General features: G+C 54.4%; 1 protein-coding gene across 1 annotated transcript; it reads right to left on the bottom strand.

Annotated features, from left to right (window-relative positions):
- Nucleotides 1–3,567: 3,567 nt before the first annotated feature.
- On the bottom strand, nt 3,568–24,576 carry SLC6A7 (solute carrier family 6 member 7). Its single transcript, XM_054489190.1, has 14 exons — nt 24,278–24,576; nt 19,721–19,904; nt 17,786–17,917; nt 17,357–17,591; nt 15,250–15,388; nt 13,379–13,513; nt 12,152–12,255; nt 11,899–12,023; nt 10,875–10,987; nt 10,639–10,770; nt 10,050–10,149; nt 9,754–9,854; nt 9,054–9,221; nt 3,568–5,243 (listed from the first exon to the last, which is right to left on the bottom strand). Exons 1-14 carry the CDS (start codon nt 24,308–24,310, stop codon nt 5,034–5,036), a joined length of 1,911 nt encoding a protein of 636 aa, XP_054345165.1. The 5' UTR covers nt 24,311–24,576; the 3' UTR covers nt 3,568–5,033.
- Nucleotides 24,577–26,040: the final 1,464 nt, after the last annotated feature.

Below are 26,040 nucleotides of genomic sequence, written 5' to 3'. Positions count from 1 at the left end.
GAAAAGGCCTCCCTGTGACCAGAGGGGGCGGGCTGCTGCTCTGTCCTGGGGGAGAAGGCCAAGGCAGCAGGAAGTCAGGCGGAGACAGAGCAGGGGGGACTGTTGGCCAAGGATCCGCAGACGGGCAGCCAGCCCTGGACGCCCTTCCAGGGCAGGACCAGCTTCAGCGAGGACTCAGGTCCCAGAGGGAGTGGCCTGGAGCTCAGAGAACCAAACTTTCCATGAGCCACCAGCAAAAAATGAGTCTGGAGGAGCCTGTCTACCGCAGATCCTGGGGCTCAGCAACTAAGGGTCACGTGGGATTCTGAGGGGCCTTCGACTGTTTTAACTCTTTGCTGGATATCCCCAGAGCCACCCAAGAACTGTGTTCAGTTTGATACTTCATGGTGCAAAGCTGTGAACCAGCCTTGTGGAGTCACTGGGGCGACTGAGAGATGAGGAGGGTCCAGTCTCTGTCCTGGAGGAGTTGGTAGTGGGACAGAGATGGTAGACACAAGTGTGTTCCTCCAATCAGTAACTGTGTATCACACGCCCACCAAGCCAATGCGTGATGCTGCTACAAGGTAGGAGTTGTCGTTACCCACATTTTACAGGTAAAAGAATGAGAGCTTAGAGAGGTTAAGTGACTTCCCCAAGACCACACAGCCAGGGAGGAGCAGGGCTGGAAATAAATCCAGATCAGTGTGGCTGAGCAGCCTGAGGCCTCTGCACCGTGCCCTGCTGTGGCCCCAAAGCACTCTGGGGTCCAAGGAGAGTCTTCACTATGTGGAAACAAAATGCATTGTCTCAAAAGGACATGAGTGCCCTGGGCAGGCAGGGCTGGGCTGTCAGGACTCACCAGATGTAGGGCTGAGTCAGACCCCCTGAAGATTCTAGGCATCCACATCTGGTTGGGGAATTGAGGAAGGCTTACAGGGGAGGGTATATTTAGGAGGGACTTAAAGGATGGCTAGGATCCCAACGGGTGGGCAAGAAGACACTGGATCAAGGCGGAAGGCCCGGCCTAAGCCAAGGTTGGAAGGCAGGACAGCCGGGGCCTGCTCAGGAGCATGAGCTGGGCTGGGGTGATGGACAGGAACACAGGGCTCAGGGCCCACTGAGGACTGAACACTCAGGTAACCAGTGTGACCCCTGGAGCCTGTTGACCCTCACTTGGCCTCGGGAATATGGCTGACCTAATGGTGTGGGTAGGAGCCCCTGCCCCTCCACTGCCTTCCCTCCTTCCCCGCCACAGAGACCACACGTTGGCAGTGGCTGTGCATGGCCAGGCTTCTCATCTCAGCATTTCCTGGTGCCCAAGGGCACCCTCTAACAAGCCCCAGAACAGGAATGAAGGGCCCCGGGGCACCCTACCCCACACTCCAGCCAGGCACATACGATGCCTCCCAAGGCTCCACACCAGCCTCCCAAGTTCAGGGGTCCATGGACACACAGATCACATGAGACAAGACATTAGAGGACTGAGTGAGGGTGGAGAGCCCTGGGTCTGGCCTCAGCTCCAGAACATTCTCCCCATGGGACCTGGGTAAACCCTCTAGGCTGCTCATCCCTGGAGACTGCAGAACAGTCAGCCTGCAGAGAGGCTGACAGGAGGCCCTAACTGAGCTGCGCTTACAACTTTTTTTTTTTTTTTTTTTTTTTTTTTTTTTTTTGAGACGGAGTCTCTCTCTGTCTCCCAGGCTGGAGTGCAGTGGCACGATCTCAGCTCACTGCAACCTCTGCCTCCTGGGTTCAAGCGATTCTCCTGCCTCAGACTCCCTAGTAGCTGGGACTACAGGCGCCCGCCACCATGCCTGGCTAATTTTTTGTATTTTTAGTAGACGGGGTTTCACCGTGTTGGCCAGGATGGTCTCGATCTCCTGACCTCGTGATCCGCCTGCCTTGGCCTCCCAAAGTGCTGGGATTACAGGCGTGAGCCTACCCGCCTGGGCCCATGCTTACAACTTTTAAATCAGTCATCCACGTTGCACATTGGGAAATTTCTCATAAAAATCCAGATTTCCAGCTGCCCTTAAAAAGCCCAGAGATCTGGCAGCCTGGGCCCACACTTCTGAGAGGTAACCTCCCTCTTAAGATAGGCGTGCTTTCTTCTTTAGTTCACCACAGTCCCCACCACTCCCTCTTGCCTCTCCAGCACTCACGGAGGGTCAGTTGCCACATATTCTCCCGCTCATACCAACAGCTTTGCTCACCCAGGTTCCTGGCTGGCCTGTAGGCATGTGAGTTTGCCGCCGGGTGGGACATTCGAGGTTTGCAGGGTGGGATCCTACTCCAGACAGGGCTGATGTTTTCTCTGAGCTGCCTGCTATGCTGTCGTGGGTTCCCCCAGCTGGAGCTCCCTGCTCCCCAGTCAGTTCCCACTGTAATCAGGGCCAGGCTGGGGCCTGTTCTGAGCCAGGGAGACCTAAAGTCAATACAGGGATCAGGACCGGAGCAGTTGGGAGATGTTGCCGGTGACAGAGGGAGGAGAAGGTGGCGCAGCAGGAAAAGCTGCCTGAGAGCAGAGGAAATGGAAAAAGCAGGAGAAACTGGAAGACTGTGCCAGGGAGGGCAGGACAGGGACCACAGGCCCGGTGGCAGGAGTGGGCAGGGGTTGGGGAGGCAGAAGGAAGTGAAGCTGGTGGGACCCATGGACTCCTACAACCCTCCAATCTCACACTTGGAATCTTAGGAGAAAGGAAGCCTAGACTCCCAAGATGCTCCGTTCCTGACTCCCAGGACACCTGGCTGCAGCCGAGAGGCTGGTGAGGAATATTTGAAAGTCCACGGCCCCGTGCCCAGGCAGAGAGCACCTCCTCCCCAGACAGGGCACGCTGAGAAGGCTCAGTACCAAGGCACTGCCAGCAGGGCTGGAGCCTGCCCCGTGGGAAGAAGCACCTGAATTCTGAAGACCATTCTCACACGCTTTGCAAATTAGCAAATTCATCTCTTTCCCCTCACCCAGAGCCCCAAACAAAGAGGAGTAGGAGGGGGGCCTGGCCCTTTGTTAGGGGGAATTTATTAATATCTGAAATATGCAGCCGCGCTTCCTTTCCACCCCCAATCAAAGCCTTTGCAAACACCTGGGCCTCGCATTTGAAAGGCCCTGGGGCTCTTTTATATGACAAGGCCCTGCCAGGAGGGGGTGGGTGGAACCCGGAGATTCTTCCGGCCTGGGAAACTCTTGGCTCCTCCTAGCCCTGGTCTTCAGCTCCAGCCTTCACCTGCAGGCAGGGCTGAGGAGGAGTGGGAGAGGGAAGGAGGCAGAGGGCTCATGGGCTCCGCTTTGCTGGGCCCCGCTGCCCCCGCTGCCCCAGGCTCTGCCCGGCTTGGCTGGGTAAACTTGAGCAAGCCTCCTCCCCTCCGTGGGCCTCGGTTTGTCTGTCTGTGTAACAGGGAACTAAGCAGTCTCTAAGGGCCTGGAGTTGTCTTCCTTTCTGAGCCCCACCTACCCCCAACTGCCACAGGGAAATCTCAGACCCAGGGCAGAAGCCAGAAGAGCCGGGGAAGGAGGGGCAGATCCTGTTTCCTCCCCTGTCCAGTGGGAGCTGGAGAGCCCTGTGCTGCCCGCCTCATGGCTCTCAGCAGTAAGGAGACGGGGTAAGGAGCATGACCTCATTTGATATTTATTAACAATGAACCAATGGAACACAAGGGGATGGGGGGACACAGCGAGAGACAGGCATAGAGGCTGGCCACAGGGAGGCCTGTTGCACGAGGGAGCCCTGCCCCATGGGAGAATGCTGTGTGCATGAGCCATGCTGAGGCATTTCTGCACCCCACTCTCCTCTTTGAGAGACCCACAGTACCAAGGGCTACCCTCTGCCCTCTGCATCTACCCCCACACCGGACCCAGGGCCCATGTCCTGGAACAGGGTGGGTGGCCTCGGGACCAGCCAGCCATGTGTATGGGCCACCTCCTAGTCCCATGGTTGCCCTGTCACCAACAATGAAGGCCAGCTTCCCAGCAGCTCCTGGAACTGGAAGAGACACTGAAGGCCACCAGGACAAGGGAGATGGGAAGAGAGGGGCCCTGGGCCCTCACAGTGACCCTTCCTACCTCCCCAGCTTTTGTGGCTTGGGGTCCAGTGGGTGAAGGGGTGGCCTTTGTCTGAAGTGCTGGGGCCTCCTTTCCCCACCCACAGCCCCAGCACCCTGGCTCAGGCCACCGGCAGCTCTTTCGCATTTTGCACAGGCCTCCCCGCTCCACCCTGTGCCCTCCGATCTGCTCTGCACAGATCCGGAATGATATTCTCCATCATGCAAATCCCCTGCCCTCCCCATCATCCCAGGCTCCCACTGTGTTAGTTTTCCTTCTGTCTTGAACCCTCCTGTAACCTGGCAAAACTAGTGTCTCCAACCCTCTTGGTCTCTGCCCAGGCAGCTCAGCATCCTCTGGCCCAGAGCTCCTCCCCACCCTGCCCTCTTCTTCCTCTCTCTGCAAACCTTCCCCATCCTCCAGGGCCCTCAGCTCCCACCTCCTTCAGGAGTCCTGCACACAGGAGCCCCCAGGGATCTTTCTCCCCACCTAACTCATCGACCCTTGATCCCCAGGGCCTCGGAGCCTCAAGAGCCTCTGTAGCCCTGACCCTCCCTGCCCAACTCAAGATTCTGCTTGTGCTGAGGTGTGTGGGGACAGGCTCCCCCAAAAAAGAGGGGTGTAGGCCCTGAATAGAGATGAGAAGGTGGTGCCGGCTGCCCCATGGGAAAGGGAGCTGGCTGGTCAGGAGGCGTGGGGTCAAGTCCCCCCTGCCATGCAACCTGGGGCAAGTCCCTCCCCTCCTGGCATCAATATGTCCATCCGCAAAGTAGGGCTGAGTTGGATCATTCTCAGCTTTGAGTGGGTCTGAGTATGCCTGTGTGTGTGTAGGGGGTTGTCAGAGGTTTCAGGAGAGGCAGAGGCTGCAGGAGGGACCCCCATTGGGGGACTGGCATCCCTCTGGCAGGCCCCCCATAGCCTCTCAGAATCCCAGAGGGCACAGCTGACCTTTGCAGGCTTCTAAGAAGGGACTGTGAGGTCCCGGGCAGGGCCTTCTGCCCACCTGCCTCCTGCCTCACATCATTGACTCCTCCTCCTCTGCAATCTCACGGTCCACCTCGATGGCCGTGTTCTCGAAGCTGGTGATGCCGCCGTACTTGCGCATGTGCACCATCAGTGGCTTTGGTGACTGGCTCCCAGCCAGCGTGGCCACATACATGCCCGTCCGGTTCTCCTCCAGTGATGGTCCCCAGTCCATGGCCGGCCGGCTGGCCTGTTGGAGCCGCTGCAGCAAAGCAACGAGAGCAGTGAAAACAGGAAACAGGCAGCGCTGGTGGAGGGTTCACTGTGGCCAGGCACCCAGCAAAGACCTGACCACATCACTGGGCGAGTCCTGGCCACAGCCCCCTGGCAGGGAAGGGAGGGGCACTATGACTTCCCCAGGGGAGGGATCCACCTGCTTGGGTGAGAATCCTGTTCTACCACTCGCAAGCTGGATGGCTCTTGGCAATGCCACTCGGCTCTGGGTGCTCTGCTTCCTGGTCTGTAATTTGGGAATCCCAGTCCTGTCACAGGGTTGTTGTGAAGGCACTGAGATGACGCACTTAGCGGGGTGCTGGGAAGAGGGTAAGGCCTGGGAAGTGGCGGCTGTTGCTATAATTACGTGGCAGGCCCCTCCTCAGAGTGTCTGAATGCCGATCCAGGAGCCTTCCCCTAAATGCTGAATCTTAAGGAGCTGGGGGCTTTTGGAAAAGAGCCATGAACCAGGAGAACTGCGGTGGGCTTGCAGCTGGCTTTCCCGGTTTCTTCCAGCCCCGACCTGCCTCCTTCTGCCTCTGACCTTTCCCTCATGGAGCCCCAGTTTCCATGGATGGAGTCGGGGTGACTAAGATGATGACTAAGCCTGGAGATTCCAGTTCCTTCTTCCTCAACCACATTCCCAAATCCCTCTGCCTGTCCTGCCAGGGAGAAGAGAGAGCCCCTGTGTCCTTAAATAAAGGAGGCAATTAACATTTGGGCAGCCTACTGGGCAGGCTCCAAGGGAGATACCATGTGTGATGTGGTTAGCCGGGGTCTCCCACAGCTCGGTACTCATAGCACAGTGATACTTAGGAAGATGTGTTGAGAGCATGCTACCCCACTGCTCAGAAGCCTGCCAATGGCTGCACATCTCTCTGGACATGAAATCCAAAGTGTGCACCAGGGCCTCCAGCTCCTGGCCCCTGCCTACCTCCCTGATACCAGCTCCACCAGTTCTCTCCACCCCCTCTGCTCCAGCTGCAGCACTGGCCTCCATGCTGTTCTCAAACATGCCAGTCCCCTGCCTCAGGGCCTTTGCACGTGTTGCCTTTCTGCCTGGAATGCTCTTACCCTAGATACCTATATGGATCACCCTGTCCAGTTAGTTAGGTGTCACCTCCTCAGAGAGGTCTTCTCTGACCATCCTGGCCAAAGTACCACTCTCCATTTATTCCTGTACTCCTTTTTTTTTTTTTAAGTGCAGAACTTACCTTTACGTATTTCTTTATTGCCTGCCCCCCACAATAAAATACAAGCTCCCTGAGAACAAGGACTTACATTTATTTCCAGCTGAAAACGGGGGTGATCAGACCAGCTTCTTAACCTGAGTGCTGCTGACATTTTGGTCTAGAGAATTCTCTGTTATGGGGGCTGTCCTGTGCATGGAAGGTTGTTTAGCAGCATCCCTGAACTCTGCCCACTAGATGACAGGAGCACTCCTCCTTGTACCCCTCTCCCCTCCACGACAACCAACAATGTCTCCAGACATTGCCAAATGTCCCCCAAGGGCAAAATCACCCCCTGTGAGAACTCCTGGCCTAAAATTGAGCACCCAGTGCACTCCAGCTCTGTGCTAAGCATTGGCTAATTTAATCTTTACAGTGTCCTAATGAGAGGGGTATTAGTACTTTTACCATCCGCCCGCACTGATATTATCTGAGTATTAAAGCTCAGAGAGATCAGTTAAGTTGGCCAAGGTCACACAGGTGGGAAGTGGTGGCGTTGGGATTTGAACCCGTCCTGACCCCATCCTGAACCTTTAAAATATTTTGCTTTTCTGCCTTTCACAATGCAGACTATATTGATAAGCTTCTTTTCTTCTCATAGCAGGCCTAAAAGTAGGTTTCACTCTCTCCATTTTAAAGACAAAGACAGTTAATCCCAGCACTTTGGGAGGCCGAAGCGCACGGATCACTTGAGGCCAGGAGTTTAAGACCAGCCTGGTCCCGTCTCTACTAAAAATACAGAAATTGGCTGGACATGGTGGCAGGTGCTTGTCATCCCAGCTACTTGGGAGGCTGAGGCAGGAGAATCACTTGAACCCAGAAGGCGGAGGTTGCAGTGAGCCAAGACGGCATCACTGCACTCCAGCCTGGGTGACAAAGTGAAACTCTGTCTCAAAAAACAGACAAAAAAGACCAAAAAAACTGCCTATTGGATACTATGCTCACTGTCTCCACTGCACTGCACTCCAGCCTGGGTGACAGAGCAAGACTCTGTCTCAAAAAAAATAAATAAATAAAATTAAAATAAAAAACAAAGACAGAGAAGCTGAGGTTCAGCGAAGTGCAGTAACTTGCTTAGGGCCATGAGGCTGGCAAATGGCAGAGGCAGGATTCTGATCCTAGGTCAGTGCTGGAAGCCCTGGCCTCTGAAGCTGGCACTCCTGAGCTGGGGAACGCCTCCTCTGCAGTGCTCACCATGCCTCTCGAGCCCCCCAAAACATGCCCCTTCCACCTGGCTGTGGGACAGGGCAGCAGGGCAGCAGGGCAGCAGGGCAGCAGGGCAGCAGGGCGGTGGTGACTGCTGGAGAGCCCAGCATTCCTAGTGGCTCATTGGCAAGGCTTGGGGACCATGAGCTTCCTGGGAGCTGAAGCCTCCACCCTGAGCAACTCGCCTCTCTTCCTTCCCTTTGCAGGTACCCTGGCATTCAAGCAAGGAGCAGAGGTGGAGCTCCTGAGGTTCAAAGAAGGGAAGGAGTTTGCCCCAAGTCACACAGCAATTGGAGGCAGTGCAGAGGCTAGACTCCAGGGTGCCCCTGTGGTCTGGCAGCAGGATGGGGGAGGCATAAACCACTTCTGCCTCCTGAGCAACCCCTGCAGGTGGAGCCTTGTGGTGGGGGCAGCTGAGGGGCAGGAGCTACATGGGGGAAGTGGAGGAGAGGCAGTAGTGTGCTGGTAAGCAGATTGTGGGGTGGGGTGCAAGGGAGGCCCGCTTTGTAGCCATTTTCTGCGGTGTAAATATCTCCACCATTGCCAATTCCTAGCTACCAAAGGTTGAACACCTAGCTCACACATTCCCGAATACTTAAGGATTAGCTCTCATGAACCAGTGCTAGCTGGCTCCAGCACACTTCTGGTGGGATGTGTATGTTGTGGGTGCCTCCAGGCTCTCTCTGGATGCCATCCATCGGTTTCACTAAAGCTGCATTCGTGATGGTGGCCTCTTGCCACCAGAGGACTCCACACCAGCGGCGGCAGAATGCTGGCCTCAGTGGTCAGAGGGGGCAGTGAGGCTCAGACCACACCACTTCTGCTGGCCCACAAAGGGTCACTACTCCTCTCTTCCAAGGCCTCAGACCCCGTGGCAGAGTGCACTCTCTATGTTTGTCTGAGTCCCTCCCCAAAACCCTAGGCGTGGGCAGGGCTCACACCGTCATTCTATCCTGGGCCACCAGTGGGACACAGCAGGACTCCTGGGCACAGGAGTAGGGTGATAGCCTGCCCTCTGGGGTCCCTCACTGTCATCATTTGACCCTGAGTTCCAGAAGCAAGCTCTGGGCTGGTGACCTGAGTTCAAGACCTGACACACCCCCAACCCGTGGTGGGACCTGGGGCCAGTCCCTGGTTAACAGTGGTCTTTAGATTGTGCCACCCCCTCCCCTAAGGCTTCATGTGGTACAAAGTGCCACAGGGCAGGACTCCAGCCCCTGAATCTGCCTCAGCCCAGGCAAGTCTCCTCAGGCTAAAAGAAGCTGGATAAGGGGTGGGTGCATATGTTTTCTGTTCTAGCAGGGGGACCTAGGGTCAGGCCACAGGTCAGGAAGGCTGAGAGTAGACAGGGTGGGCAGACTCACCTCCCAGAGTGAGCCCTCTTCTCGAAGCACAGCCACCAGCATGCCAGCTGGGATCATGAGGCAGGACAGCAGGCCCATCAGGATGCCCAGCAGCTCAGCCCAGGGCGGGAAGCGGTAGCTGCCATACTCCGAGGGCTGGTACTTGACGATGCTATACACCAGCAGGGCCTGCAGAGTGGGGACTCCAAGCATCACTGCAGGCTTTTGTCTAAACTGCCTTAAGGCCCGAGGTAGCCCAGCCTAGTGCCAGCCCAAGGCCTGAGACAGTCCAGCCCACAGCTACCCAGGATCCTAAGCTGTACAGCAACCTGAAGTGGTCCATCTCTGGAGCCTTTGCAGGGCTTAAGCCAGCCCAGCTCAAAGCTGACCCAACACCAAGGCCTGCAGCAGCCCAGTTCTGAAGCATCCCAAACCCTTAGCTGCTCTAACCCCAAGACAGAAATCACAGCCTAAAGTCTCCAATCCTGAGGCCCTGGGGCCTGGGAAAGACCCACCCATTTAACCAACTGAACTAGGGCCAGGCCCAGCACAGCTACAGAAGCTGGGAACATCAGGGGAGGGCATGGACTAGGATTCTGGTGGCCACCCCACAGCCCTCCACTGTGGACCAGGGTGGCCCTACCAGACTGAATGTGCAGAGGGGACTCCTGCTGTCAGTTCTGGGGCCCCAGCCAGCAACCCTCCTGCCCTCCCCAGTTACCAAGAGCGTGGCTGGGGACAGGAACAGCCAGCAGGCCCTGAAGTAGAGGCCCGGCTTGAAGCCCAGCATCATGTGGATGTCTCGGCAGAACCTCTGAATGCCTGCACAGGGGAGGGGAGGAGGAATGGCCCCACCTGCCGGCCCCACAAGCGCCAGCAGCCCCTCCTCTACCCCAGCTGCCCCCACTGGAAACCCTGGCCCTTGGGACCAGGGACCCAGGTACTGGGGGTCCCCAGGGTAGACTCCCATTCTCCCACTGCGGAGAGCTCGACTCCGCCTCCCATAGCTCTTCTCACCATACACCCGTGTCACGGCAAGGCACGTGGTGATAACCACCACCATCAGCCCGAAGCTGGCGCTGTAGTCATCCAGAAGGACCAGCCAGTACATGCCCCCCTAAAACACAAGCACAGTTCTGGTGTCCCCTTCCTGGGCCTCGCTCTCTGCTGCAGCCCCTTCTCCTGGCAAGAAGTGAGCAGGAAGCAGCCATGCTGACGGGGAGCACAAGATAACAGGGTGACCACTGGCTGCCAGCCCAGCCCTTCTAGGCCTCGTCTTATCTGAGTCCCATGACAGCCGTCTATTATAGAACCCTCCTTTTACTGATGAGGAAAAACAGTCTCAGGGAGGGAAAATCATTTATCCTGAAGCCCCCTCAGCAAGTGCAAGAGTAAGGTTTGAACCCAGATCTTGCAGACTAAATCTCCACAGCCAGGACTCTGGATCACAAGGCCAAACTGCCTCCCTTGGGCCGGGAAGGGACTGGGTTCCTTGCAAAGAGGAAGATGGAGGGGGCCCAGCAACTGCTCAGCTGGGCCAGAGATCTCGTTGCAGGCGTCTGCCCTTGTCCCGCCCACCTGCCATCCTCCCTGCAGCGCCACTCACATCAGTGGTGAGGATCAGCCCCATCAGGTACATGGCCACGCAGATGAGCCCTGAGAACACCACCTTCTTGGGCCGCAGGTAGTACGGGAACTCATCTGTCACAGCTGTCACAATGGTCTCCAGAAAAGCAAACTGGGGAGAGAGGCGGGGCTGGGGGTCAGAGTTCTATCCCCACCATACACACACACACACACACACACACACACGGGGTGCCTGCTGCCACAGACGAGACTCACCTGGCTGTCTAGGCCGAGAGTCAGAAGCATGAAGAAGAAGAGGAAGGACCAGAAGGGTGACAGAGGCAGCATGGTCATGGCCTGTGGGTAGACGACAAAGGCCAGGCCAGGGCCTGGGCCAGGGGCACACGGGGTCAGCAGCTTGGGTCATGCGGTGGGCTCCCATATGCACACTCAGACACACACGGCCACTTACACTCACTTGCGCCACTTGTTTCGCCTAACCCAGAGATGCCCACTTAAATGCACCCTCTGACACTTCCTTAACTCCCAGGACCTACGCCAGCACATTGTAGGCGCTCGATAAACATAGGTTGATAAACAAACACAAGACCCCAATATAAAACCTCATTGAAATACGCTTATATACACAATTATTGGTACAAATAACCCCATTAACACACACATTTACATGCATCCATTGGCAAAAGACACAGTGATTCACAAGATCATTCTCACCCTTTTCACTTGCACATAGACACCTCCACACACTATATGACTTATTTGTGCAACCAAAGCACAAAACATGACAATCTTGCACAGAAACTCATTTGCCTCCAGACATGGGTTAATGCACACTCGTTTGCTCACCCATCCCCTTGCACGTGGGCCACCAGAGACACACCCATCCACAATCTTTTTTTTTTTTTTTTTGAGGCAGAGTCTTGCTCTGTTGCCCACGCTAGAGTGCAGTGACCCAATCTTGGCTCATTGCAACCTCCACCTCCCGGGTTCAAGCGATTCTCCTGCCTCAGCCTCCTGAGTACCGGGATTACAGGCATGTGCCACCACACCCAGCTACTTTTTGTATTTTTAGTAGACGCTGGGACTCACCAGGTTGACCAGGCTGGTCTCGAACTCCTGACCTCAAGCTATCCGCCCACCTTGGCCTCCCAAAGTGCTGGGATCACAGGCGTGAGCCCCCACGCCTGGCCCTCATCTATAATCTTGCTGGTCCACTGGCCCAGCCCCATCTCTACCCAACACACATGCTCACCCCACTGAGGCCTGGCAGCCTGCCCACCTGCTTTGGCTACTTGGTCCACAGGCACGCCCAGCTCCTGAGACATGTAGCCCAGCACGGAGAAGATGGCAAAGCCAGCCAGGATGCTGGTGATGGCGTTGCCCAGAGTGACGATGAAAGTGTCTCTACCAGAAGAAGTCCAGGTGCGGGCCAGGGTGAGTGGGCCTTCCTTTCAGCCTCTGAGGCCCTCCCTGGCCAGCCACTCTCCTCCCTGCTTTGGACCCCAGGGTCTGGGAGGCTGTGGGACACTGACCTATAGATGTTCTGGTGAAACGTGTTGTAGGAGGCAAAGGTGAGGAGCCCCCCGAAGCCCACACCCAGGGAATAGAAGATCTGAAGAGCAGCTTCAATCCACACCTGTGCCGGGAAGGATGGAAAGGGAGGGTGTACGGAAGGTCAAGGACAGAGAAGGAAGGCAGTGAATGAAGATGGTGTGACAGCTCCAGGGATGGCATGGTCACAAGGGATGGCGTGGTCATGAGCCTGGCTCACAAGTGACGTGGACCAGGAGCAAAGCCTACCCCAACACTTACACCGTGGGACATGGGCAAGTCCCTTCCCCTCTGCAGGCTTCAGTTTCCCACCCAGGATCTAGAAGATGGTCTCTAAGCTTGGTCCAGTTCTGAAGGACACAGAGCCTAATGTAAAGTGTGCAGGAGATTTGTATTGGCAGTAAGCCTGCATAACCCCTTTACTTCCTTTCTGGAATCCTGGCACCTGGATTTGGACCCCAGCTTCACCATTTTCTAGCTGTGCAGCCTGAGCAAGCCAGGTCACCCCTCTGGACCGCAGGATCCCCATCTGTAATGAGGGGATAAGAATAGTGCCTACTTCATGGGAGGAGGGCGGGTTAAATCACTGCACACATGCATGTAAAACACTAGGGCAAGGTCAGGCACAGTCACCAGTCAATAAATATTAACATTAGCTGTCAGTACCATTGTTATCTCCATCATCACTAATGCCCTCCTTGGGGTTTACAGTCACACAAATCTGGGCTGGGATCCTTGTTCTGCGATCCCCTAGCTGTATGACCTTAAGCTTATTAAGAACCCTTTTGAGCCTCAGTTTATTCCTCTGTAAAATGAGGATAGTGTTTACAGGATTGTTAATAATAATAAATGAAGTATAATATGCAGTTAGTGACAACATATTGTATTCTTGGAGAATGCTAAGAGAGTGGATGTTAAGTGTTCTCACTACAAAAGTGATAACTATGTGAGCTAATACATATGCTAATTAGCTAGATTTAACAGTTCCCCCAGGTACATATGCTTCAAAACATCATGTTGTACATGATAAGTACATAAAATTTTACCTATCAATTTAAAAATAGAAAAAAATAAAAATAATAATAAATAAAAAAGACACAAGAAGGGCTGAGCAGAGTGCCTGGTACTGCGATGTCCCAGGGAGCCCTCTTTCCACTTTCCAGCTCAGGCCTGGCCCCTCCCTCTGCACCCCACCCTGAGGGGCTCACCTTGGAAGACAACAGGTGGTGGAACTGGGGGGTGAGATAGAACTGGATGCCCTTCCAGGCCCCTGGGAGGGTGACTCCGCGGACCAGCAGCATGAGCAGGATGAGGTAGGGGAATGTGGCCGTGAAATACACCACCTGAGAGACCATAAGTGAGGAGCTGATGGCATCGGGACCTTCACTCAGTGCCACTCCTTGTAAACTCATCTGTGTCACTTGCCTCCCCAGCCTTTGGGTAGCCCAAGCCAGGAACCAGCCCTCATCCATGAGGCTTCCCTCCTCCCTTCACACACCCAGCATCGGCAAAGCACTACCACCTTGCTTCCCAAGGCCATGTCCACTTGGAGCCCCTGGTCCAGTCCGCCATTGTTGGTTATAAAAGCCTCCTCCTCCCAGTGTCCACTCCCTGCCCCTGCAAACTTACTCTGCATCATCCTCAGACATTCAACATTCCCAAACTCACTTCTCCCTCTCTTCTTTTCCCAAACCTCCAGCCACCCCTTCAGCAAACACCATCAAGTCTCGGCATCCTAACTGCCTTGGCTTTTACCATAACCTCACCTCTCTTTCTATATGGTTTCTACCCTTCCTTTTTTGTCTTAAATGGCTCTGTTCCTTGTAAACGATACTTCTGGTATCGTCTGCACCTTGCAGAGGAAACAAGTTCTGATTTATCAATGATTGGGCAAGCCATCCTGAAGGTTTCTGAGTTTTTTCTTTTCTTTTCTTTTCTTTTTTTTTTTTTTTTTTGAGACAGAGTCTTGCTCAGCCTCCCAGGCTGGAGTGCAGTGGCACAATCTTGGCTCACTGCAACTACCGTCTCCCGGGTTCAATCGATTCTCCCGTCTCAGCCTCCCAAGCAGCTGGGATTACAGGCACCTGCCATCATGCCTGGCTAATTTTTGTATTTTTAGTAGAGACAGGGTTTCACCATGTTGGCCAGGCCGGCCTTGAATTCCTGACCTCAGGTGATCCACCCACCTAGGCTTCCCAAAGTGCTAGGATTACAGGCTTGAGCCACCACCTCCGGCCCCGAGTTTTTTCAAAATGGCTTTATTGTCCTTTCCACCCCTTCATCACCTAAAGTAGACATCCGTGGCTTTGTCTTCCAGTCTCTAGTTTGCCTTTTTCAGATAACAGTACCTGACTTTCCCACCATGGAGCTGACTCCATTCCCAGCTCCACGGGTGGATACATGACCCACGCCCAGCCAAGAAAAGCATTCCATCCTCCTGGCCACAGGGATTAATTTAGGGATGGATGCACAGCCCTACTCATCCAATGAGACTCAATTCTAAAATATTTGCAAACTGGGGAAAGACAACCCTTTACCAAGCTTAGATGTATGCCTAGAGCTGCTAGGGTGACCTCACGAAGAATGAAGCCTCAGAAGGAAGCCAACCTGGAAGGAAGCACTACTGACAGACCCAGAGAACCAGCTTCCTGATGACACTGATTGAACCCCTAGACCCAGCTGTGCCTGAAGCACACCCTCTGGACTTTCCAATTGAGTGTGATAACTGGGTTCTGGTCACCTGCATTTCAAAGAGCCCCCTAACTCGTACTCACACTCCAAGTGTTCAACAAACTCTTGCTGAGCTCATTCAAAGTGCCGAGCACTGGGTCAGGATACAGCTGAATGTAGACCCTGCCTTGGTGAGCTTCCAGTCTAGTAAAGCAGCCTTGCCCCCATGCGTCCTCACCTCCATGTCTCTCTTCAAGCAGCCCTCATCCCCCAGTCTCAAGGCTCTCTCCCTTCCCCTCTTCCCAGCTGAAGTCTCTTCATCTTCTCATGCTCAGTCCATGCCCTGCCTTCTCCAGGAAGCCTTCACCCCATCCAGCCCCCCAGGCCTCCAGGGCCTCCCAGGCTTCACCTTGCCCGAAGACTTCACACCCTTGAGGATACAGAGGAACACGATGACCCAGGCCAGCAGCAGGCAGAGGCAGAGGTTCCAGCGGATCTCCCCAGGGCTGCCAATGCCCTGGCTGCCTTGGATGTGGAGGACGTAGCGGCTGTGGGAGACAAAGGTCTCAGTGTCCCCTGGTCACCCCGCCAGGCTCCACAGACATGGAGTCAAGCCATGTCCAGCCCACAAAGCTCTACTGCTGTTCTCCACTTGACGCCCTCTTGATCCCTCTCCATCCTTCTCCGACCAACTCTGACCCAGGAGGCTGGCCTCACCAGACCTTACCCCTTCCTCAACTTTGGGAGGCTGAGGAAGGAAGATCACTTGAGGATAGGAGTTTGAGACCATCCTTCCTCTTCTTCCTTCCTCTTCAGCTTCCGTGTGGGTTTGGCTAATGGGAGGCAACAGAGGGAGACTGGAGTGCGGGGAGGAATGAGGGGTCTGGGTATTTGCATATACATGTGTACACCACACACATACACACACACACACACACACACCATCTAGGGCCTGGCCATGACTGTGTTCTTTAGGCAGCCCCTCTTCCAAGGCTCTGATTCTCTCCTGGTTCCCTTCCATTGCCTCCTACGTTCAGGGGTGGTGACAGCTGTCCCTGTTGCTAGTCACTGATGCTTCACTTTTCGCTGTGGCTTCCATGACCCTCTGAAAAGTCCCTTCACTAAACTCCCTTCAGTGAAACCCTCTGACAATCCATCGGCCTCCTGCCTGCATCCTGACGGATGCAGTCGGCCGTGGCATGGCCATGGAGTCACTGGCAGCTGCCAGTGACTGTATCAAATCCTTTGGCTTTAAGCTGCAAACTCAGGCCAATTCTTTCCCACTGGTCAGATAAACTCTTCAGCAGGTGCGGACACTTCAGATGGACTTGAAGTGGACAAATGAATGAACTATGTACTACATGCAGGTTAAAGACCAAAACATTTCAAGACACGGAGCCTATCTGGGAGAAATCTCCTAACAGCAGTCTTTTGTAGGTGAAGGGATGGGGTTATAGGGTCTGTATTCTCTGGCCAGCCAACAGTCCCACCTAGGGACCAGGCTATTTTAGAATGTTCCAGAACAGGATCAGGACTCAGGAGTCCTTAGTGTCAATACCATCTCTGTCACTAATTAGTAAGCAATACTGAGCAAGCCTCTGGGCTTTTCTTTCTTTCTTTCTTTCTCTTTCTTTCTTTCTTTTTTCTTTCTTTCTTTCTTTCTCTTTCTTTCTTTCTTTCTTTCTTTCTTTCTTTCTTTCTTTCTTTCTTTCTTTCTTTCTTTCTTTCTTTCTTTCCTTTTTCTTTCTTCTTTTAAAGGCAGAGTGCAGTGACAAGGCTTTGTTTTATTGACCATAAAATGGGGCATTGGAATAGGCTGATGAGTGCAACGTCCTTCTGACACCCACCATTCCCAGGACCCACCGTGTGCCTGGCACCGTGGTAATAGTTTCACCTGCATTATGTTGTTTAATTCTGATGACACTCCCTTACTCTATTATAGTCCTATCTCTATTAGAGGAGTCTGAGATGGTCCTTACTATGTACAGTCCTGGCCTTATGCTAAGTGCTTTACCTATGATATAGCAGTTGCTCAATAAATATTTATTAAAAGAATGAATGAGTGGGTAAATGACTAACTGGATAACATCTTATGAAGCAGGTACTGCTACCAACCCCTGTTACAGAGGAGGAAACTGAGACTCCATAATGTTACTATTACTGTTATCATCATCATCACCATTCTCAGCTAGTATTTATTGAGCACTTACTATCCACCAGACTGGACTGCACAATTTATTAATATATGCTTTCTCTCCTTTAATCTTCACAACAGCCTTTCTGAGATACCGAGTATTATTGCCCTCATGCTACAGATAAAGCAACAGAAGCCAAATAAATTGTTCAAGGCCACACAGCTGGTCAGGTGAAGAGCTGGAATTAGAAGCCAGAGTCCACCTGCCATCAGCACCTGAGCTCATCTTGGTGGTGCATGCTGAGCCCGTTGGGGATGCCCTCTGGCCACCCTCAGCAGTGCAGGGTCCCCTCAGATGCTGCGGGACCAGCAGCTGCCTGACCTCCAGTACTCCTCGCTGGGGCTGACGGTGCAGGTGAGGTTGAGGGGCAGGGCCCCGTTGCCGTCCTTGGAGCCTCTGTGCTCCAGGCAGAGTTCTGTGTTCCACCAGTTGCCACAGTGCTCCCAGGGTAGGTCGCTGGTGAGGGAGGCGAAGAGGTAGAAGAGCACGTAGGCGATGATCATGTTGTAGTAGATGGCCACCAAGCCCACGATGAGCAGCATGGCTGCGCCGGCGCCTGGTGTGGGGAGAGGCTGCTGCGCTGCCCAGGCCAAGCCTTCTGCCAGCCGGGTGGAGTGGCTTCCGGGGAGCTGGCAGCTATCTGGGCTTCACTTCCATCTCTGCCTGGAGCTTGCGGGGGTTCTGGGGGCAACCTCCCTGCCTCCCCCAGACCCTGAGCCCTTCCCACCCTGGGGACCACTGAGGCCTCACCTTTGAAGAGGGGGCTGATTTTCCAGACAGCCAGGGGCCCTAGGCTGGAGAACTGGCCCAGGGAGAGCTCCAGGAAGAAGAGGGGGATGCCACAGATGGCCAGCATGAGGAAGTAGGGCACGAGGAAGGCGCCTGCCGGGAGCGGGGTGGTCAGCAAGGGCCTTGGGGGCAGCTCCCCCAAAAGCCCAGCTCTAGCCCCGCCCCTCCCCTGGCCTGCAGATGCCCCCTCAGACCTGATGAAACACTGTAGGTTTCTTCTCTTCTACACCAGACTGCTGAGGGCCAGAGTGGCCAGCAGGGATTTACTCACCTCTGGAGCCCCAGTGCCCAGAACAGTGCTGGGCTCAGCGCAGACGCTGAGAAACGCCTGCTGAGGGAGTGAATGAATGAATGAGGGAGAGAACGTGTGAATTTCCTACTGAAGAAAGTGCAGACTCCTCAGTACAGAAACCAGCACCCTTCAGAATCTGGCTCCACTCTATCTGCCTGCCCCTCACCACAACACCGCCTCAGATACTGTGACTGCCACCTGTGGTTCCGTGGGCCAATAGCCCTTCCCCTTTGGTTCTTATATTGGCAGTCACTTCTTTAGAGAACTGCCCACCACCATATGGCTCTGGAAGGGCTGCCAGTCACATCAACCAACCCCCTCCTAGGCGACCTTGGGCAGAATTAGTTGGAAGTGGTTTATCATAACCTGGGCCTGGGAGGAGGGAGTTCACCGCCCTCTCCTCCTTCCCCAGTGGGCACCTATCCAAAGCCAGGCCTATCAGAGATCTTCCCTACAATTCTGTATAGATTCATTCAGACAGAGCAGCTCTGCAAAGCTCTTGGGTTGCTAAACCCATTTGAGGATGAAGTCATTGCAGAGTTGCCTGTGGCCACCTCCCCCCAAGGCCTGCCCCCCACCAACTGTGGGGAGGAAGCCTGTCTCAGGACAAAATGAGGCCAGCACACAGAGAGGAAGAGTAGGGACATGGGGAGAGTGCTTGCCGAGAGACACCATGGGTGTCATCAAGGTCCTAGAGCTTCAGAGGCCAGCTCCAGTCCCACACATCCTAGTCATGTAAATTTATCCTTTCTTTGCTTCATCTAGCTTTATTTGGATTTCTCTCACTTTCTCAATATATGCTTCCTTCAGAGTTTGCTAGAGACAGAAGGAGATACAGAGTACTGGTGAGAGCACACTGGCTAGGGAGGAGATAGTCCTGGGTTGGAATGTTGGGTCTGCTACCCTGTGACCTTGGGCAAGGACGCTGGTCTCTTCAAGTTTCAGCTACCTCATCATATCCATGGTGCCTAATCAATAGGGTCATCACCAGGGTTAAATGAGATGGGCGCAGAAAGCACCAAGCCCAGGGCCTGACAGGTGGTAAGCGCTCAGCCCCAGCTTTTGCTAATGAGACTTGGAACCGTCACTTGATGGAGAAGCAGGGACAAAAGCAAATTTGTTTAAGATGGGAGAGACTTTGTGTTTGCAGCCTGAATGGAAGGAACCAAGAGAGGAGGAAAGATTGGAGACTCAAGAGAGGGAGTGATTGATGGAGCACAGCGCAGGAGGAGGTGGAGGAAGGAGGGGGTGCGGAGAACACTGAAAGTGCAGTGATCATCGGCAGGCAGATACAGCTCTTTATCACGAAGCAGAGGCAGCTTCCTCTGCCCACCGTGCAGGGCGTGGCATGGCCAGCCTTAGAGAGGCAACCATGTGGGTATCCTTCCTGGGGATGAGAGGGAGGCAGGAAGGGCTTGGGTGATGAGAAGGACAAGACAGGGTAAACTCCTTCCGCCCAGCCTCAAATTACTATAAACCACTTTCAATGAATTCTGCCCAAGGTTGCCTAGGAGACAGTGGCTGAGGCCACCTAAAAGCTCACTCTACCCCAGGGCCTTGGCCCATCACCCCAGACACCCTCCAACAGGACCTCAGGCCCATACCTCCTCCGTTGGTGTACGCTCGATAGGGGAAGCGCCAGACATTCCCCAGGCCTACACAGTAGCCAATGCAGGACAGCAGGAAGTCCAGCTTGCCTGTCCAGTTCCCCCGGTCTGCAGCAAAGTCCACATCCAGGTCGACATCGCCCTGGTCACTGGGGGTCATCAGCAGGTCTGGGGTGACAGGCTGCCAATGAGAGAGACAAAAGAGGTTGGGGAGAAGACTAAGGCCAGGCCAGAAATGTGACCTCAAGACAAGACTCTGGAATTGAACAGGGCTAAATGAAAAGACATTCTCTGTCCAGATAATCAAGTGCTCTCAACTGGACTAACCTTGTCATATGCAGGAGAGCCTCAGGATTTTAGGCGACCAAAACTTACTGAGCCAGCAGGGTAGCTTAGGCACTAACAAAGCTACCCTGACCTTAGTCTGGCTAACACAGAGGTCAAATCAAGGGATGGTCCTATTTTTTTTTTTTGTTTTTTTTGAGAAAGAGTCTCCCTCTGTTGCCCAGCCTGGAGTGCAGTGGTATGACCTCGGCACACTGCAACCTCCACCTCCCGGGTTCAAGCAATTCTCCTGTCTCAGCTTCCCGAGTAGCAGGGACTACAGGCGCCCACCACCAAGCCCAGCTAATGTTTTGTATTTTTAGTAGAGATAGGGTTTCACCGTGTTAGCCAGGATGGTCTTGGTCTCCTGACCTCGTGATCCACCTGCCTGGGCCTCCCAAAGTTCTGGGATTACAGGCATGAGCCACCGTGGCCGGCTGGATGGTCCTATTTTGATGAGGATGAGGATGATGAAGATGAAGAGGATGATGATGATCTTAGTAAGTTACTGTATATTGAGCACTTACTATGTGCCCACTGCACTAGACATCTCACTCACATTACCTGATTTCATTCTCAGAACAGCTTTTTGAGCTCAGTATTCATCTAAGCTCCATTTTCATCATGAGGAAAACTGAGGCTCAAAGAGGTGTCATGACATACCCAAGGTTTCTACCAGGTTGGTGAGTGGAAGAACTAGGTCTGGAGCCCAAGGCTTCCTGATGCGAAAGCCAGGTCTCCTTCACCCACCAGTGCTGGAGTTTTGTTCCTCCATTCCGGGCACCGGATTTTAAGAAAGATGCAGACAATATGGAGCATGTCCAAAGGGCAGGTGGCCAGGCTGGAGGGTGTTCAGGAAAAGAGGTGACAGGAGGACAACAAGAAGAAGCTGGGAGCTCTCAGCATAGAAAGGAGAGGACTTGGAGGGACCTGGGGTTACCCTGAGAGAGGGAGTCCACTTATGCTCCGTGGCTCAGATGGGGCCTACTAAGAACCAAGGAGATCCGACTCCTTGGTTAGGACTGGTACTTTTCAGTCACAAGCCAGAAAACTTCCCCCAATACTCCCCCTCCCTACGTGCGGACAGCTTGGCTGGGGGGTCCAACCCCACCAGGCAAGGTAGGGAGAGCCTGAGGTCTGGGTGAATTTTGTGAATTTTGGCTCATGAGCAGGAAGAAGGTACTTAAGCCGTGATCTGTCTCAGAAAATCATAATCTTGCTGTCCCTGGAGAGGAGATGCATGCCCAGAGGGGAGTGGAGGCCAGCTGTTCCTAAGGTCTCCTTTCATGCTTCAAAGTGGGTGAGAGGTCAATGGGGCATTCTCCCTTAGGAGACCCTCAGTGATGGTGAACACAGTGGTGATTTTGCCAGAAACTGGCTATTGGCCACAGGGGCCGTGGTGACAGGAACACCCAGGCATTATTATGGGTGACGATGACAATGACAGAGCATGAAGAGCTGTTTTTAAAGTAACTAGGTTGCAAGGGATGAAACAAATACATGCCTGACAGTTCTTTAGCTGTGATCATGGACATGCCGAGGTGACAGGAGCAGCAGATCCCAGAATTACGTGAAACCCGCCCTTCCCCTCCAATGCCCCTTTCCCTGAGGCTGCCTCTCCAGCTGGGTGAGCATCAGCCTTCAGCAACCTCTCACTCCTAGGTGAGCTCCGGGAGGAATGGAGTGGCAGCCAGTTGACACTGTTCCTGGTGTTGGGTGGTGAGCAGGCCTGTTACCCTGAGACACCTCCCGCCCATCCTAGCACCATTCAGGCCAGTTAGCAGGAGGTCCCAGTAATGAGGCTCCTCTGATCCCTCCAGAGAAGCTGCCCTTTCCATGCTCACGGAGCAGTCCCGGTTCTCTGTTTCCATGGTGACAAGAGTTCCAAGAGCAGGATGTTGCCAGCTCGTCCCCCTCCTCCCCCAATCAGAGGGAAGCCTGCTTCTGCTCCAGGGGCAGGAGATGGGGTCCTCCAAAGCTGAGCCAATCAGGAGCCCAACTGGAGTCCCCAACCCCACCATGGGGTGAATCCCAGGAGGCTGGCACAGTGAGGATGGGGCTGGTTGGGAGATGGAAGAAAGCAATCAAATAGCTGGGGCAGGGTTGGAAGCTGAATGAGTTGCTTCATACTTCTTCCTGGGTGTAAGGCTCCCACTCCTGAATCTCCCACTCCCTACCCCAGGGGCATGCAGTAACACACAGCTGAGTTTGTCAGACCTGCATGCTCGCCTTTAGGGACTCACAGCAGGGGGCTGGGAGACTCAAGACTGCCCAAGCCAAGACTCTTCAGGACAGAGAGAGACAATAGGAATCTGGAGTCCAACTTCATCATTGTGCGGATTAGGAAACTGAGTTTCAGGAAGAAGGGATGAGCCCAAGGTCAAACAGCAAGTTAAAGGCGCAGCAAGACTTGGACCTAGATGCCCTGACTCGAAGTCCAGTGCTCATCTCTGAGCAATGCTGCTCCTTTACGGAAATCTGGCATTTTCTCATTCCCACCCAATTCTGCTTGAGAAAAGGGAAAGGACCCTGAGAGGAGGTAGCAACCTAGAACCAACCCTCTGCCCTGTTGGCTCTAGGTTGCCTAGCCTGCCAGCAGGTAAGCAGTGAGTCTCACCCCTCTGTGCCTCAGTTGCCTTATTTATGAAGTGGGGCTACTAAGACCTAGCCCCTGGAAGTGTTAAAGGATTAAATGAGATAAAGCTTGCTAACCCCCCAGCCCAGCACCCAGCAAGAGGGACAGGGCCTCTTGTGGGGGAGGGAGGGCAGAGAGGGAAGAGAAGGAGAGTGGAAAAGAATGGAAACAGGACCCAAGAGACTCACAAATGGTCCCAAGAAGTCACTCATGTCAGTGAATAAAAAAGACATACCAGCTGGGTGCGGTGGCTCACATCTGTAATCCCAGCACTTTGGGAGGCCGAGGCGGGCGGATCACGAGGTCAGGAGATCAAGACCATCCTGGCTAACTCGGTGAAACCCCGTCTCTACTAAAAATACAAAAATTAGCCGGGCGTGGTGGCGGGCGCCTGTAGTCCCAGCTACTCAGGAGGCTGAGGCAGGAGAATGGCGTGAACCCGGGAGACAGAGCTTGCAGTGAGCCGAGATCGCACCACTGTACTCCGACCTGGGCGACAGAGCGAGACTCCGTCTCAAAAAAAAAAAAAGACACACCACAGTGGTTCCAAGCCCAGCTGCCCCAGAGCACAGAACTTGAATGAATGAGTGTGTGTGTGAGTGAGTGTGAGTGTGAATGTGTGTGTATGTAGGGAGGTTGATAAAACCAGCCCCTGAGAACAGTCTTCTCACATCTATCAGCCCTTTAGCATTCTTCCCCACACCTCACACACCCAGTGGGGCCTGTTTTGGTGCCTCTAGGCTGGGGCTGAGCCAGAGGAGGTTTAGGTTAGAGAATGAACTTGTCCAAAGTCACCAGGCAAGTGGCAGCTGCAGAAATAGTACTCAGGAGATCTGACTCCTTAGTTAGGACCGGTACAAGCCAGAAAACTTCCCCCAGTATTCCCCCTGCCCATATGCTGACAGCTTGGCTGAGAGGTCCAATCCCACAAGGCAAGATGGGGAGAGCCTGAGGTCTGGGCCCACGGCCACTCTCCCATACCAGCTTCCATCTTCATTGACCATATCCTACGGCGTCTGATAGCCCCCTCCCTGTCTTTGCCTCCCTTCAGCCCTGCTGAGGGGCAGCCTGGGGTCTCAGCAGGGAAGCTAAGGGGGCGGGGAGGGAGCAGGCAGGAAAGAGGAGAGTCTTCCCGCAGGCTCAGGGAGCCGGCTTCAGTACGGATGACCGCCTCCCACTCCCCACCCCTCAGATGAGTCCAGCTCAACGCTCAGGTATTCCAATACCCCCCACACACGGCAATCAGTTCCTGGGGAGGAGCAGAAGGGTGGAATTGGGGACTAGGGAGAGGTGGGTGCCTGGCCCCGGCCGCCCCTACCCCGCGCCTCCGGGGACTGCAGACACCTGTTCATAGGCCTGGCCCAGTGAACCAGGACTCCCCTCATACTACATCCCGAACCCCAGATGGCAGGGGCAGAGGTGGGGGCGCAGACAGTGACCCTGACCCTCCCTGTTATCCAGCTGAGTCGGGCCTTCCGCAGAGCCCGAAGCTGGTCTGGGTGCGTCCTCAGACCTTCCCCAGGGTCCTTGATGGGGGCGGGTCTCTCCAACCCTCCTCCAGGTGCGCCCCCCGAGCCCCCGCCCTCGTGCCCTACCTTGCGGAGGTGAGCTCCCTGGAGCTTCTTCATCTTGGAGAGCGGGTGGCCGGGGCTCAGCTGCCCCGGAGGGCAGAGAGCTAGGGCACGAGAGATGGTCCGCTGGCCACTGTGCCTTTGCCCCCGCGGCTCCCGCGCACCAGCTGGGGCGGGCACGGACGCAGGCGCTGCCGTCTGGCGGCTGCGGGCGTGGAGCGCGGGCAGGGCGCTGCGAACGCCCTGTCTGTCCCTGCGCAGCGCCCGAGGCTGGGGAAGGGTGCACGGCTGCGCCCGCGTAGACACACAGACAGACAGCTGACGGACGGACGGTGGGGGGATGCGTGCGCCCCCGCACGCAGAGCTGCGGATTGGAGAGCCCTGAGCGAGTGGGGAGGGGGGTTCGCGACGGAAACCCTCGGCTTTCTGCGTGACCTTGGGCAAGCGACCTGCCCTCTCTGGGACTCCCTTTCCACAGTTGGGCAAGGAGGGAGGCCAGCCACTAACAGCCCACCCCCCTGCTTCTTCTTTGCTGTGCGACCTTAGGGGATAAGAATCTCTCCTCCCTTACAGGAGTGTGAGCAATTCAGGAAGATGGCGCATAGAAAACATCTAGCACAAAGAGCCTGACACTTAGTAGGTGCTCAGTTAACATTTATTCACTGACTGTGGGTTGCCCACGCCACCGTTAGTCCAATTATTCATTCTATCAGTATTTATTGAGCACCTAAAATGTGCCAGGTCTTGAACTAGGTGTCCTATTTTCTCAACCTGGAGAGACAGGTGTTGTTACTCCTATTCTACAGATGAGGAAGCTGAGGGACAGGGAAGTTAAGTTACTTACTCAAAGTCATGGGGCTAATGAGTGACACCAGGGACAGAGTCAGGCTTCGTGGACCTTTAGGCTAGTAGGGTCTTCAACTCTCCTCCTTTCCTTAAGATGAAAGCAAAATGGGGAGGTTTGGGTGAGCAGAAGGGACAGGCAAGTGACACAGTGACACTGTGATCTGTGACTTAGATCATTAGTAACTGGTTTCCTGTCCAGCAGCAGTATGGCTTCTGGAAAGTTCTAATTTCATATCCGTAAAATGGGCCATGAGCCGCCCATGCATTGCTGCCTCAGAATGTTCTGAGGGTCCAGTGAGCCTGTGGCTAGGATGGGAAATGATGACCTGGAGCAATGGCACACATTGGTTTGCTGGGACTGACTGATATACACTAGTGGACCAGTATATACATTACAAATTGTGTCCTTTTCACCCTCACAAGTGTTCCAGTTCAAACATTAACCATACATCTGTTTGGCTTACTATCAGTTGACATGGTAGGAGGCCTTTGGGGAGAGATGAGAATAAGGGTCTGCTCTCTCCCACCTCTGGAGCTTGAAAAAAGGTTGGAGGGGTCTAAGTCAAAGCATGGACTTGGGTAAAGGCCTGGCCAGGCTCCAGTCCACCCCTCCCCCTGCCCAGGTCCTATCAAACTGCTCTCCCCTTTGAGCCTGGCCACAAAGGGCAGACCAGGGGCTCTCCAGACCCAGGAGGAAGGTGTCTCCTCTGCCCCCTGCCTGCTGACCCATATGGGGCCAAGAGTGGCTGTGAGTGTGAAGAGAAGGAGCATTTATGGAGCCCTACTGTGTGCATTATGAAGGATTTTTGCATCCAACATCTAATTTTTAATTCTTTCCAACTGTCTGGGAAGACATGTTTGTGCATCTCATTTTACACCTGAGGAAACTGTCCCAGAGGAGTGAAGTCATGCACTGGGCGTTGGGGATGAAGCCAGGAAAG

This window comes from Pongo pygmaeus, chromosome 4, assembly GCF_028885625.2.
Source record: "Pongo pygmaeus isolate AG05252 chromosome 4, NHGRI_mPonPyg2-v2.0_pri, whole genome shotgun sequence".
Taxonomy (NCBI): Eukaryota; Metazoa; Chordata; class Mammalia; order Primates; family Hominidae; genus Pongo; species Pongo pygmaeus.
Note: the sequence above shows the minus strand (reverse complement) of the source record. Positions and strands in the feature narration are given on the sequence as shown.

What these genes read in the sequence shown, in the direction of transcription:
- SLC6A7 (XM_054489190.1), bottom strand. Translation starts at nt 24,310, where the DNA reads ATGAAGAAGCTCCAGGGAGCTCACCTCCGCAAG. An exon ending in GGCTGATCCTCACCACTGAT is followed by an intron (nt 10,150 to 10,638) that starts GTGAGTGGCGCT and finishes CTTGTGTTTTAG; the next exon opens with GGGGGCATGTACTGGCTGGT. An exon ending in TGTCCCCAGCCACGCTCTTG is followed by an intron (nt 9,222 to 9,753) that starts GTAACTGGGGAG and finishes CCCACTCTGCAG; the next exon opens with GCCCTGCTGGTGTATAGCAT.